Source organism: Eurypyga helias, unplaced genomic scaffold (genome assembly GCF_000690775.1).
Source record: "Eurypyga helias isolate BGI_N326 unplaced genomic scaffold, ASM69077v1 scaffold16805, whole genome shotgun sequence".
Lineage (NCBI taxonomy): Eukaryota > Metazoa > Chordata > Aves > Eurypygiformes > Eurypygidae > Eurypyga > Eurypyga helias.
This window is the reverse complement of record NW_010252232.1, coordinates 10500-26170: the sequence shown is the minus strand read 5'-3', so window position 1 is coordinate 26170 and position 15671 is coordinate 10500. Positions and strand designations below refer to the sequence as shown.

Genomic DNA, 15671 nt, shown 5'->3' with positions numbered 1-15671 from the left:
AGTATCTTTCAGTCCTGCTGTTGCCTTCACTTTGGCAAGAGTTAATGTGTCAGTCTTTCTGTACTCTGACACTTTTCTCTCTTCTCACTCTATTGAAGCACTTACCACGATGACCAGGACGCATTCTAGATCTAGGTCTGGGATATCCATGGTTTTGCACTGTTCCTCAGTCGCAGTGGTTTTCTTCTCACTGCTGTCCTTAATCTGCAGCTACTAGGTACAACCTACAGCCCAGAACACAGTTTTTTGACATTCTTCTGCATTCTTGAATCCACCAGGACAACATGCCCATAGTGACTGTCAGAGCCATGAGTGCACCAACAGCCCTTGAATGACCATGACCAGCCTCACCCGGGGCCTCCACCCACACTCTGCCCATGGGCTCAAGCCCCACCTGAGCACTGCTGTAGGCACAGCCTTATATCCAACTCTAGCACCTGGAAGGATCCCCCATATATACACTGTAGCTGGTCTGCAGCCCTGGTTCCCAGGTGGGCTTCCCAACTGCAAATACAGCTAAGATTCCCTTACACAGTACAAGCCTCCATCATCCTTTGCCCTAAAATTCTTTCTTTTCTATTTTTTGATTTATAAACTATCCCCAATTATTTTGTGGTTGAGGAGCAGACAGAAGATTTCTTTGAAAAACTTATTATTTCTAGCGAAATTCAATTTCATGTCTCAACCATAAGTTTGACTTTACTTTTAATAGTGAAAAAAATCAGCTTCTGGCAAAAAAATCCACATGTGATCTTATTTGTTGAAGATCAGCTGATTTATAAAAGCACTATAAAGCAACACCATAAAAAAGCCTAGGCAAGGCAAGGCAAGATGTTCTTATGGAATACGGAATCTTTTATGTGTTCCAGAGATAAAGGTTCTCTTCCCAGCACTGCTGTAATTTTTTTTTTTTTTTTTTTTTTTGCATCGCCTTGGAGAATTCATGCAATCAGTGCCTTAGCTCTATACCTATTAAAAGATAAAAAAACTTCTCTGTTTTCTTGGGCTCTTTGAGGAGAAAAATCATTAGCCTCAATACTACAATGTTAATGCTGCAGGAGTCTTATGAACTTATTTTCACACTGATGAATTGATATTCAACATTTCCCACAGGGATTGAACTAGATTTCCATTTTGGGAAACATCAGGATAGCTCTCAGAGGAACATCACTGAATGCAAGAAGGTCAAGAGGAAAACCTGAAAGATAAATCTCAAATAATACAATACAATACAATACAATTTTTGAGACAGAACAAAGCCATCTAAAACTTCCATCAGTGAATGATCCATTTTAAAAGACCTCAGCAGACAGTCATGAAAAGGCTATTGCACTTGTTTAAATCTGCCCTTGGGACTAAAGAAGGAGACTTTAATGTGCCTACCAAAAAATAAAACCATTTCCGCTCACGATTAGCCTCTCTGAATAGCAACGCAATATTCTTCCCAATTTGCCAAACCACTCGGTGCGTAGTGGATGCTGTGATGTACCACTGAGCACCAGACATGCCTAAACATGCAGTGTTTTTCAAAAATGACAAATAGCTGTAGCTTGCGTTGCCTGCAAGTGCAATCAGTTATCCAGATTTCCAATTTTGTTTGTGGTCCTTGCATAGCAGTCCTTCCTATTGCACTGTGGCAATGGATACATACACACACACTCTCAGCACCTCCATTTTCACTCTTCTGGCAGCAGGATGTTATTTTTTTTTTCAACATATTTACACACTTCTCTCATCCTGAAATATTATTTTATCATCCCCAAGAAACAGGGCAATCTTAGACTCACTCAGCTGACACACACGGCCTTGTATGAAAAATGTGTTTGTAATAAAAACTTACGAGAATAATTTAAAAATCTTTTACATTCCCAGGTGCACTCTCCACTTGGGCAGCACGTGATCTTGATTTTGCAATAAAAACATTGTTTTCTAGTGTGTAATGGGGCCATGGCTATTGCAGTGAAAGCTGCTTATACAATATATTTTAAAAAACGTTTCTAATTTTACAGAAAGGTGCCCAAAATATGCAAGACAGTTCAAAATTTTTCAACTACTTTGTGCTGGTTAATGTTTGTGTCTCTTAATCAGAAGCAAGAGTGTAAAACCACCAGCACCATCCTTTTGCACACCTTTATAATGTGTGCTCCTCAGTATATTCCCTCACTATCAACTGTGTGGTTGGACATGTTTCCTAAATTCTAACTGAAGAGTTATGGCCTCACCTCTATCCTGCCATTTTGGAAGGGTATTACAAACTGCAACATATAATAGTCTTAACACCAACATGACATTAGATAGCATTCACATTCTCATTTTACAGGGGAAACAAATGAGGCACTGAGGGGATCTACAGAAGCTGGGGGGGACTTTTTACACGGGCCTGAAGTGACAGGACAAGGGGTAATGGGTTTAAATTGAAAGTGGGGAGATTTAGATTAGATATCAGGAAGAAGTTCTTCCCAGAGAAGGTGGTGAGGCACTGGAACAGGTTGCCCAGAGAAGCTGTGGAATCCAGTTAAATGGAAGTGTGCAAAGAACAGTCAAGAAAATTTTGATTCCAGTGCCTTGCTCAACATTACACATGGTCTCTGCAACAATGACCGGGAAAGAATCTCATTCTATATTATCACATTTTCTTTATTACGAGCCGATCTTTTTGTTTCTCCAGATCCAGGCCTTATACATTGCACTCTCCTATTGCTACAATCAGTATGCCCTACAGGGGACCCTAGAAAGAACAGCCTTCCTCAGTGTGGGTTCTAGTTCCCTGTAGACCAGTGTTTATTGCACATACAATGATGTCAGATAAAAATAGAATCTGTTAAGATTGTAATTCTTCATACAAGAAAGGCTGAGGTTTGAAAGGCATCTTTAACTGACTTGGAAATCTTACATTCTTCTATCCTGTACTTTTATGCAAGTTCCTGCATGCTCAAAAAAAGAAAACAGCATAAATAAATCAAAAATAACCATTAAAGGAATCATCTTGATTTGCTTACAGATCTCCATCAGTACAGTACTAGTACTAAGAGCAACAATAACAGACTTCTATTTCTGTGTGAATATTCCAATTTGGCCTGGGAGAACACAGGTAAAAAAAAACAGTAAGGCTGTTTATCTCACCATTTTTTCCCTCAGATCAGAAGAGCAAAGATTCTGTAGTCCCATATTCATTTCTGGGCTATGTGTGTTCAAGCACTTGTAAGTCATTCTGACCCTTCCTAATACATCTCTATCCTATTCTGCTCCTATCCATTCTGATTTCTAACCCAATCCACTTCTCCATTTCTTCTTACTTTAAATGAGCATCTTCCTATTTATCTGGTAAGTTATATGCACACAAGAGGAAGAATGAAATCGGTTTTCCTTCTCTCAGTTTTAGCACCCAGCAGCAATCAGACAGAATTTTAAGAAAAATTAATCTCACCTTTTGCAGTCTTCTAATAGGTGGTGACTGGATATATTTGGTTTAGTCAGAGCAGTGTTCAGGGCAAGGAGAGCACAGACACTGTGAACAGTACCTCCAATGATGATAATTTCTGCTTTCTACTGAGCTGGTGCAAGAACGTGGTTGACAATTCAATTGTACCTCCAAAGATCAGATTTTAATGGAAATCATAAAATCTTGTCTTATGATGTAAAACAAACACTTTTGTTGAAGGTTGAATTTTGGTATTTGATCTGAAACCTAGAGAATTTAGATATGCAACCACTTATAAGACTTTTTTGAACACAAGCAGACAGCTGCATACTCAGAAATGCTAGGGACCTGTTTGAAGAACAGAAGCAGAAGAAGAAATGGAACCTGGAATAGATGTCCGAAGTGAAAACATTACGGACAATTCCACTCAAATTTGCCAAAATTATTAAAAATTGTAAAGGCGTTGCTCTAAAGCAATGTGCTGGGAAATGTTAACTATTGATACCTCCGTCAATAATTCACACATTTATTAATATAATCATGCAAATATTCACACACCCAAACTCCTGAAGAAGAAACAATGTTAGGTAAGGGGAACTCCAAGAAAATGGAAACAATCCTTGATGACAGAGAAATTTGCTTGTTTTAGTCCTTCCCCAGAAAGGTGAACAATCTGGAAAAGCTTCCAAAATCCCCAAATAAACACCACTGATGGCAGAAAGAGCTTTATTTTACCTGCATCTGGTGTACTATCAAAAGTATCTCTGAGCAACCAAGACCATCCATGTGCTGTACTTCCCAGCTAGACTACTGGAATGCCATCTATAGAAGAGTATGTGGGCAGGTCCCTGGAAAACTGCAGATAGCACAGACTGAAATACACAGATTATTATTCTGCCATCCTCAAGATTGACATCTGGTTGTATACCAAGGTATAACAACAGATAAAGCACCCTAGATCTGTGAAAATGACTGTGAAAAGTGCTGCTAATTTTATTTCAAAGTGAGGAGGAGAAGCATTCACTGTCTAATGCTATGAAAGAACTAGGAGGTATCAAATAAAATTGTCTTTAAAACCAACAAAAGGTGCCACTCTTCATCCAATGTATAGACAAGCTGTAACACTTTGCAGCAGGATACTATGGATGCTAAAATGTACATAGATCCATGAAACAAAGGGACACATTAATAGAAGAAAAATCCATGGTGGGTCATAAATTACAGAAAAGTCCTTGAATCTCAAACAGATGGAAAATGCAGGAGTATTTTGGAAAAGTATTGCCACATAGTCTTGCCCTCTTCTCCTATTCTTCTCTGGGCATCTGATCTTGGCAGCTTTTGGAGTCAGCGTTACAAGATAGATGGACTTTTCGTCTGACTCAATACAGTCACAATAGCACAGTGGGACACACAGAGCAATCCCTGTATTCTCTTGCCTGCAAATTTTCATCACCTGCTCCCTATACCCTGTGTACCCTGCGGTACAGCGTATGCATCTTGTAGCTGTCAATTCTAGAAAGTTTTGATACTGGGATCACGATCACAGAGTTTGGAAAGTTGGCAACTCCTCCCTCCAGGAAACCGTCCATTTCTCTCTCTCTCTCCTGCGGGAGAAAGAACACAAAAGACCTTTTCTCTTCCACTCAAGTGAAGTGGCCTAAAAAGGTCACATAGGAAACTCCAAGCTGGAAAAGAAACAGGCAAAGAACAGGAAGACAGGCAGAGATAAACAGAGGGGGAGGCGGAATGGGAGAAAAACCAAAATCAAAGGACATAATAAAATATAATGCAGAGTCAACAAAAGTAAAGAATGAGTGCTTGGGGGAAACAGTTTTTTCAACTGCCAATGTTTCCTCACATGAAACCCCACAACAATCCTCAAAAACATTTTGTCTCCCTCAAAAAACTATTCCACTGTTGCTGCTTTTGCAGCTGGTCAGTGTCAATATTACACATACACAGATCATCTCTCTCTTCTTTTCACTGCATTAAGTGCATGCAAGGGCACAAAAGAAAGATCATGTCTTCCTAATTTTAAAAGCTTTTTCTCAAAGAAATTCTGTATGGATGTGCATAATTAGCTTCGCATTGGCAACAGAAAAATAAATACCTGGTCATAACCAGATAATGCCTTTGAATTTCTGCTTAAAGGTATTCCTCAAGGAAAATTTTCTAGATTAATACTGATGTGAAACATCCCAGAAGATAAACTGGGAACCATGCAGAAAAAGAGTATCAGCATAATTTTTATTGGTGTTTTATTCTTGGAACAAACCAAGATCTGCATTAGGTAAGCATATTTGGTTAAGAAAATGAGTAGTTTCCTTGTTCACATTTTATTAATTTTCTTGAGTACTTTCTGTGTTGTTTGCGCTTCTGCAGCTTACGCAGGACAAGATAACGTGTGATGACAGCCACTAACAAAAGTTTGAACTGTTCAACTGAGTTACTGCAAAACTCAAAGCTAAACTTGGGTAAAGGCAATGCTGTTATAAGAGACAAATACTGCTGAAGTTTATAGTTGTGGTGTTAATTATTTGGTTTTACAGTATCTCAAAATGTTAAGCATTAACTGTTAATGACTATTGCTAATATTCTTAATGTGGTGCTCCAGTTAAATGCTGTTTATCCAGCTTAAAACAGGCTAAGAGCTCCTGTGGTGGCATCTTCCAACAGCTGCAAGAGCACACTCCATTGAGACCTTTCATACCCTTGACCACTGCAGCGCATTTATCAACACGTACAATAATGAATTTAGATGGTTTTGCCAAGAAGGGAGTTTATCTGGGTTATCAGCAATGGTTTTAACACTCACCAAATACTATAAATGTTCCAACTAGAAAGTACTAATTAAAAGATGGTATCCACCTGAAAAACTGCTTCAATAACCAGTAAGTAGTTCACAGATTTACTTGTCTTACAGAACAGAATAGTTCTGTGCTACTTATAATTAAATGCTACTTATAATGTCATGTGTTACTTAGACACATACTTACGTTCATCACTTTTCGTGATTCCTTCTTTTTTTATTCATTCCTTTTTACAGACTTGAAGTTTAACTACTAATAGGAAGGCATATGCATTCATATCATGTAGGAATTACTAGAATACTCAGAAACCATTACAGCACATGAAGTCCCTCTCTTGCATTGTTCAAGGAAAAAAAAAGCAGTATTTTTAAGAAACTAACATAAAGAAGAAAAGTAAGTTAATGTCTCCATTAAATACGAGTTAAGACTAAAATCTCTAACATTCACTCCAATAGGAATAAAATTGTGAACACAGGAACATTTGCAATAAGTTACCTGAAAAAAATGTACTTTCATATATTTACCTTTCACTATTTGAAACATTGCAAAAAACTTCTGTGGAGAGATAAAATCTCCTAAGACAAAGCTATAAATTTGTTCTTGGAAAAAATGTTATGAAAAATATTTTCATAATTTGGCATAACAGATGGAAATTTAAAAACAATTTCTCACTGGAGAAGAAGTCTTTTTTTTTTTTTTAAATGTACTTTCTAGTACCTTTAAGAACAAACAATATAAAGAATTTGCAACATAATAATGCAATTAAATTTATGTTCCGTATTTAAATTTTAATATGCTATGTCTTTTATAGGACTTAAATAGTATTATTTATTACACATCTCATGGCTATGAAGTGCAGTTCAGGACTCTTGTGCAGCATCATTTTTTTAAGAGAGACGTTCATAATGACTCTTTAGTAATAATACAAAAGTGAACATGGTCTGACAGCTCCATACTGTCCCTTACACAGTCTCACTGTATAAAGAGCAGAAGCATCGTATTCACTGCCGCCTTTGAAAGCACTTTACCATTCAGATTAAGCGTAAAATAATTACAGGGCTCTTGTGAGAGCTCCACGTTAATGTAAGTCAGCTCATTGTATTGCTTTACTTCTCATTCAAACTCTGTGGTTTTTTCCCCCACAGTTTTAACAGCATCAGCTATGTTGTCTGGTCAAAGCAAATAAAATAACAGAAAAACACAGTGACAGTTGAAAGAAAGAAAACCAGAGCTGGAATATTTCTGAGAGTAAGGATATGTATAGCAGCCCCAGGAAGGTTTCTGAGATTTCTCCCCCCCAGAACGCATTATTGCATTCATGTGGAATGAATGACTGATGATGCTTCCCCCTCATAATTCATTGGAAGTGAAACCAGTTCAATCATCTATCCTAAATCTCAACAGCTGGATTCCTAAAACTTTTTCAGAGTAGCTGATTTTCTCACCTACCAGGTATTCACTTGTCCCTTGTGTGAAAGGATATCAACCCCACCGATGCAGCCCTGTCTACAGAAATGCACCTTTTTCTCTGTGACTCATTTTGTGCACTCGGATGGTTTTACTCTACTGGCACATGGCTCAGATTTTCTAGTACATTCAGTACATCTGTGGTCACATCAGGAATGTATGTCATAATAGTTTCTCCACAGTGGTAACGTGCACTCAATTTGCAATTCTTGTGGAGGAAAATGTAGACAAAGAGAGGAATATCAGTAGTGACACATAAACAAGTATACATATCCACTAGATAATCCCAATTCTAACTAATAAACATTTTTCAGCAAAGCTGGTAATTGTCCCTGGAATAAATGCTCTAGATTCTAACTGGAAGATCAGTCAAGCATACATTCTCCAAGAGAGCTTGGAAAGGCATGTGAGGTTCAAGGGTTTTTTGGAGGAGTGATAATTTTTAATTCAGAAAATATGGAGAATACGAAGTATTTAGTCACAATTAGACAAAAATAATCAAGAGAAAATTTTGATTCGGATTGGGAACAAGCAGGTATAGCAACCAGACCTTATTTTTGATAAATAAAAGAAATAACTAAAGCTTAAAAAAAATAATAACATCAACACACAAAACAAATTATATGAAAGACATATGTGGGCAGGGAGGGTTTCACTGCACATGATCTGGAGGCATTAGTCCCCAGAAGAAACCACAAAGTTGAGACATAAGGAGCCATATGCCAAGGACATGAGCTTGGAATTTCCAGGAACTGAGCCCTGAGAAGAGCATGAAGAGCACTTTGGGCTGAGCACTAGGTAAAAAGGGATTGGAACAGTGAACCGACCCCTGCTGTTTGGTTCTACTATGTTCAGAGAAGTAAATTCTTTCAAATATACAAAATGCAGAAAGAAGCATTCAGCCACAGTATAATTTATTTTTGTAGGAGAAACAGCTTAGTGCACCTAGATTCTGACCTTTTTCAATTATAGAGGAATCACATTAGAACCATTCTTTTAAATAAAAAAGTAAAAATATTCTCTAGTCTATCCTTCTACATGAAACCTATTCATATCCAAGCATCAAGCACAATAGTTGATGACAAAATGAATTTTAAATGCCTTTTGTTTTATACAACAGGATGTCGGAACTGCCAATAAGCAGCCTGGGCCTCCACAGTCTGCCAGGTAGGGACAGTGAATCTCACAACTGGCTCTAGAGGTTTTCCCCTAGTGAGAAATAGCAAGTGTTCACTGTCTACTACGCTGTCATTTATGCAGTTCACTACCCGACAGACACAAATCCTGCCATACAGGTTATGGAAGAATCATCAACCAGGCACTGTTCTAACTTCTTCTCTAGCAGTATTAAATATATGATTTTAGCCAGAAGATATTTTGAAACTTTAAAGTTTCCGAAGTCAGCTATCTCTTCTGGCTTGATCTAAAAGTTCGGCAATCTGATTTGGTGTGGCTTTTGAACCCTTCAGCCAGCTATAATCTGTCAAAATTCAATAGGAGTATTTATATCATACCTTGTATTCCATCTGTGTACCACACATGCATGAAACCAGTATGTTGCAACACACTGTTGCAGAATTCTACCTGTGTGCCCAGTATGAGGGTGTTCCATTAACTATATGCTAGTCACTCATCGCTTGTTGCTACTCTCCTTGCTCAACGTACAACCCCTTACCATAGTTACACATTTACACTACAGTCTCTTACCTTATTTGCTATTTGAACCTGCCCTGAAGATAAAATTACTGTACTTCTAACTCCTAAGATGTTCATCACTATGATACTGAAAGCATCAACACATACGGTTACAACATCCCTGTGAGCTGTAAGGACAATTTTATTCTCATTTTACAAAGGGAAGTTGAGGCAGGGAAAAAAATATGCCTTTTTATAATTGCTTGCTTATGGTTCCCATTTGGAGAGATCCATTAGACCTAATTTTTCAGCATATTTAGCATAGATTTACATCATAAGGTTAAAACACAGCTCTCAGTGACTTTCACTACAGCAACTTGCTGAAAATCCCATAGGAACCCTACAAAGACTTGTGGATAGTGTTCAATTTTCCTGGAAAGCATTCAACTGCCTTCAGCAAGACACAATCCCTCTTTGTATAATTCCCCACTTCAGCCATTACAAATGTTCCCACAGGTGAAGATAGGTATGGACAACAGCCTCCTTTACTTTGTGACCCCTCAAAACATCCCTAAAGAGACAGGGAGAATCCAACTGCTAAAAAGATGATCCAGTGATTTAAGCGCGTATCATTATGCACATTCCGAAAGCGCAAGGAGGTAACCTAGGATATACAAACAATCTTGATTGTATCATTAACTAAAATTCAAAGATACACTGTATAGCCAGTGATCTTTCAAGGTAGTTTTGCATGTATAACTTCTTAGGTTTTTTAAACAAAATTGAAAATTGTCATCATAGCATTTCTTCTTGTTTATTGTCACCCAGAAGCCATTAACAAAGTTAGAACCCACAGTACAAGGTTGACTGTACAAGCCTCTGTCACTTAGGCTCCTAGCATGATGCATACCAACAGTAGTCTCAGGTGCCAGCAAGAGAACTCCAGCAATGGGGCCAATGAGAAGAGTCCGGCTTGCTGCTCTGAGGTCTGATCTCACCTACATTTGGATCTAGACAACAGAGCAGCATCTCTAAGGAGATGGAAATGCCTTGTATTGTCCTGGTGGAAAAGGACCTGGGTCAAGAGCTGGCCAAAAAAGAGCTGGCAGTGTGCTCAGGTGGTCAAGAAGGCCAATGGCGTTCTGGCTTCTATCAGAAATATTGTGGCCAGCAGGACTAGGAAGTGATCATCACCTTGTACTGGGCACTGGTGAGGCTGCACCTTGAATCCTGGGTTCAGTTTTGGGCCCCTCACCACAAGACAGACACCGAGGTGCTGGAGCGTGTCCAGAGAAGGGCAACGGAGCTGGGGAAGGATCTGGAGCACAAGTTCTGTGAGGAGCAGCTGAGGAAGCTGGGGGTGTTCAGCCTGGAGAAGAGGAGGCTCAGGGGAGACCTTATCGCTCTCTACAACTGCCTGAAAGGAGGTTGTGATGAGGTGGGTGTTGGTCTCTTCTCCCAAGTAACAAGTGACAGGACAAGAGGAAACAGCCTCAAGGGGACGTTTAGATTGGATATTAGGAAAAAATTCTTCATGGAATGGGTTGTCAGGCATTGGAATGGGCTGCCCAGGGAAGTGGTTGAGTCACCATCCCTGGAGGTATTTAACAGACCTGTAGATGTGGTACTTAGGTACATGGTTTCGTGATGGTATTAGCAGTATTAGGTTAACAGCTGGAATTTATGATCTTAAAGGTCTTTGCCAACCTAAATGATTCTATGAGTGGATGTATACAAACCATGATTTCTGAGAACTTTACCTCTCCATCAGTTCTGAGCTCATTTTTACAGCACAGAAAAAGGAGATACACTTGAAACGTGGCCTGTGTATCAGCTTCCTGCTACAAAAAACAATCCTGTATTTACTAGAGCTTAGCAAAAAAAAGTCAGCAGAATGTTTTTAAAGGGCATATTACTTTTCTCCCACTTTCTTTTACTGAAACAGCTCAGAATTTTTAATGCAAAACCATAAAGCCTCAAATCAATATGAGTCTAAAAAAAATTCAGCCCAAACAATTAAAGCACAACAAAACTATAACCAACTGACAACCAGACTTCATGACAATAATATGAAGGAACATAATAGCAGAACTAGTAATAATAATTTCATCCCAGAGCTTTTCCTACACAATAAAAAATACATTATTAAATAGGAACTCATGAACATAGTGTAACAGTTAAGAACAGAAACATACACTGCTTTCCTTTTTCTTGGTGTGGTGAGAAGCATACCCTTGTAGTGGTGTCATTTTCAGTTTTGTTTTGGAATTGAGAGCACTTCAGGAATTCTGGCCAAGAAGCATTTACCATACCCAGGACTGGTTCACAGCCTTCTTTTGCTGCCTCACAAAACATCCTGCAGGGCAAGAGGCTGCGACTAGAGAAAAGAGACAGAGAACAAACATATAAAGGATTATTACTCTAGTAGAGCATGAAAACTTTTTTAAAAGAGAAAAAAGTAGTAATAAACACCTTTGAAGAATTTTACGTTCTACAGAGCTACACCAAATCTTCATTATTCATTGAAGGTGACATCAGCTCTGGCTTTCAGGCTAAATTTAAGCCCAGATCAAGCTCAGTTGCGAAGTTCACCTCTGTGTAAGCTGAAGCTGAGATTTCATCAACAGTTGAACCAACACAATGGTGTAGTGACACCACATAGGAGAAAGTGTGGTTCTTCATTCTCTCCTTCCCCACAATTACGCAGACCTAGCTACCCCTCTCTGACTTCGGTAAACACTTTCATGAGCTTATAATAATCATTAACCTGGAAAAAAAAAGTCATGTCTTCGACTGGGTAAGCCTTCTGACAACTTAACTGTACTGGATCTGCTCATGGAGAGAACCAACTACCACCAGACATTAACTGTAGGAACCCACAGTGGTGAGCACTGTATCACCCCCTTCCAGCATTTATGAGCTCCTACACAATTTCCCCTGAGTGGTCAAAACATATCAAGTGTCAGAACAAATGCAGTGAATATCAACATGACTTGAATGGTATTTTTTTTAAGAAAAGCACTATAAATTAGCAATTTAAAAAGTATAACAAGTTTAAATGCAGCATAGTTGTCTGTTTCTTATTCTGAGATATATACCTGCATATGTATTTTTTCTTTATTCTTCTTTTACTTGTACATAGGAAAAGCAATTAAAATAGATTGCTATGTACTGTCTCCAGGGCTACATAATTAGAGTCAACAAAGTCAAGCAAAAATCTAGAAAATCTACTAACATGTTTACTGTAGATCTGGAAAAGAATAAAAAAGTAAAGTTACAAGATTACAGGTAGTCAAGATGTTATGTCAACATTAGTCAAAATTTAAAAAGACAAGAATTTTCAAAGAAGCCCTAGCCAAGTTACTTGATATGTGGCAGCTCTAACTCAGGATAGACTGCCAAAGCATAACACACTCAGGAGGGAATATCTGAACCATAGAATCATAGAATCACAGAATGGTTTGGGTTGGAAAGGACCTTAAAGACCATCTACTTCCAACCCCCCTGCCATGGGCAGGGACACCTTCCACTAGACCAGGTTGCTCAAAGCCTCATCCAGCCTGGCCTTGAACCCTTCCAGGGATGGGGCATCCACAGCTTCTCTGGGCAGCCTGTCCCAGTGCCTCACCACCCTCTCCGGGAAGAATTTCTTCCTGATGTCCAATCTAAACCTCCCCACTTTCAATTTAAACCCGTTATTCCTTGTCCTGTCACTACAGGCCCTTGTACAAAGTCCCCCCCCAGCTTCCCTGTAGCCCCTTCAGGTACTGGAAGGGGCAATAAGGGCTCCCCGGAGCCTTCTCTTCTCCAGGCTGAACAAGCCCAACTCTCTCAGCCTGTCCCCATAGCAGAGGGGCTCCAGCCCTCGGAGCATCTTCGTGGCCTCCTCTGGACTCACTCCAACCAGTCTATATCCTTCTGATGTTGAGGGTTCCAATATTGTGGGAAAATTCACACATACAGTTGTTTGCTTCACTGCCAGCTTCCACTAACCTTTTATCTGAAAACCATTTTGGCGGAGCAGTTACCTGAGAGAGCTGTCAGCCTCACATAAGCTGTCACTGGAGCACAGAGGAGGAAAGCCTCTCAGTAAGCAGGTGCAATTGCATCTGTAATCCCCTCCACGCAAGCAAATAACACAGCCCAAATGAGACACACCACCTGTCCGTACAAACTCTTTTCTCATCCGTACGATTGGTAAGTCAAAAAGACTCAGCTCTTCTTGTTGGAAAGCAGAAGCACTAACGCAGCTAGATGGTAACATCTACTAACAACAATCTGTTCCCGCTGAACAAATACTGAAACTCCAACTTGACAGCATGACAGCCTTCCATAACATCCAGAGCTCAAGAGTATGCCATAACAAAAAATTAGGAAGCAAAAAGGCCTGAATATATAGTAGGAAAGACAAGACTTTGAGTGTTCTTCTCCAGAAGACGATGTCAGCCTTCGGGATGAGGTAACAGAAGGAAAACATATAAATACAACAAAGGTCCCTCATGGAAGTACCTAATGTCCCATCACTGCATTTTCTCAATGTGTGGATTCCTTCCTTAAATTTACTGCATTGTTTTTAACATTTCTTAAAATATTATAAAAATCTCCTAGCTAAAGATCATTATGAATTTCTAAAATATGCAATGTTGAAAATACGATTAGCATGTTACGTAATGTTTATTTATTATATTCTAAATGATACTGTGTCATATACTGGGGCCCTCAACATCAGAAGGATATAGACCGGTTGGAGTGAGTCCAGATGAGGCCACGAAGATGATCAGGGGGCTGGAGCCCCTCTGCTATGGGGACAGGCTGAGAGAGTTGGGCTTGTTCAGTCTGGAGAAGGGAAGGCTCCAGGGAGACCTTATAGCACCTTCCAGTACATGAAGGGGCTACAAGGAAGCTGGGGGGGACTTTTTACAAGGGCCTGTAGTGATAGGACAAGGGGTAATGGTCTTAACTAAAAGCGGGCAGATTTAGATTGGACATCAAAAAGAAATTCTTCTTCATGGAGAAGGTGGTGAGGCACTGGAACAGGTTGCCCAGAGATGTTGTGGATGCCCCATCCCTGGAAGTGTTCAAGGCCAGGCTGGATGAGGCTTTGAGCAACCTGGTCTAGTGGAAGGTGTCCCTGCCCATGGCAGGGGGGGTGGAACTAGATGGTCTTTAAGGTCCCTTCCAACCCAAACCATTCTATGATTCTACGATCACTGCCTCCTCACTGGAGCCTGAGAAACTCCCTAAATAAAGGGGATTTGGCAAGGTAAGTGACTGTCTCCAGTCCCTTTCACTGAGGGTTTTGCATGTTTTTTAGGTAATCTACTACTTCTAAAAAGTTATATTAGCACAATGACATGTGGGCAGACGGATCCACGTGAGCAGACTCACTGGTTTAACAGAAGCTCCTTAACACAGAAAATGCCAAAAGAAAAGCCGCTAAACTATGGCAGACACTTGAGTTTCAAAATATCTGTAAGAAACAAGATGCCACATAACTAAAACAGAGTATTGCTTCAACCTATCTGTGGATGCTAGACATTTAATTTATTCACACTGATATGCTTAAAGTTCAGTTTTTGCTTATTTTTTTTCGGAAAACACACAATACACTACAAAATTATATTACAGCGAAAAGAAATGTAAGTAGTGATTCTAACTCATTAACCGTAGATGGTTGCCACTGCCCCAACAGACCATACCTGATCATAACCAACAGTAATTTGAAGGCAGTATATACACACAGTGTTCTTGAGGACTCTCATGTGATGTTTTATACACATGTGAAGTATTCAATACGATCTCTGTTCTCCTGGACCCACACCTAAATCATTAACTTCCAAAGCACCACGCTGCAGCTATAGCCTCACATATAACCACCGGGTAACAGCAGTGTGAGCATGCTAATTTCTTCTAATGAAGCTACAGCGAAGTTCCTCCCCCTGAGGAAGAAGGAGCAGCAGAGACAACATGTGACTGACTGACCACAACCCCCATTCCCTGTCCCCCTGTGCTGCTAGAGGGGAGAAGGTAGGGAATTTGGGAGTAAAGTTGAGGCCGGGAAGAAGGGAGGGGTGGAGGAAAGGTGTTTTAAGATTTAGGTTTTATTGTCTCATTATCCTACTCTGACTTGATTGGTAATAAATTAAATATTTCCCCAAGTCTAGTCTGTTTTGCCTGTGACAGTAATTGGTGAGTGATCCCTCCCTGCCCTTATCTCGACCCACCAGCCTTTCATTACATTTTCTCCCCCTGCCCAGCTGAGGAGGGCAGTGACAGAGCGGCTTTGGTGGGCACCCGGCCTCCAGCCTGGGTCAGCCCACCACAGATACATACACAAA

The 15671-nt window shown here is 39.8% G+C and overlaps 1 protein-coding gene across 1 annotated transcript in view; it reads right to left on the bottom strand.

Moving 5' to 3' along the window:
- LOC104510141 (atrial natriuretic peptide-converting enzyme-like) overlaps positions 1 to 13519 on the bottom strand; it is a gene marked incomplete at its 3' end in the record, with an annotated part of 46671 nt that extends 33152 nt beyond the window's left edge. The window contains exons 1-2 of the mRNA XM_010152302.1: positions 13362 to 13519; positions 11529 to 11710 (exon numbers count right to left, since the gene is read on the bottom strand). Of these exons, the coding sequence (XP_010150604.1) occupies positions 11529 to 11710; positions 13362 to 13519 (340 nt within the window). The remainder of the gene's footprint in view (positions 1 to 11528; positions 11711 to 13361) is intronic.
- Between the last annotated feature and the right edge of the window lie 2152 nt (positions 13520 to 15671).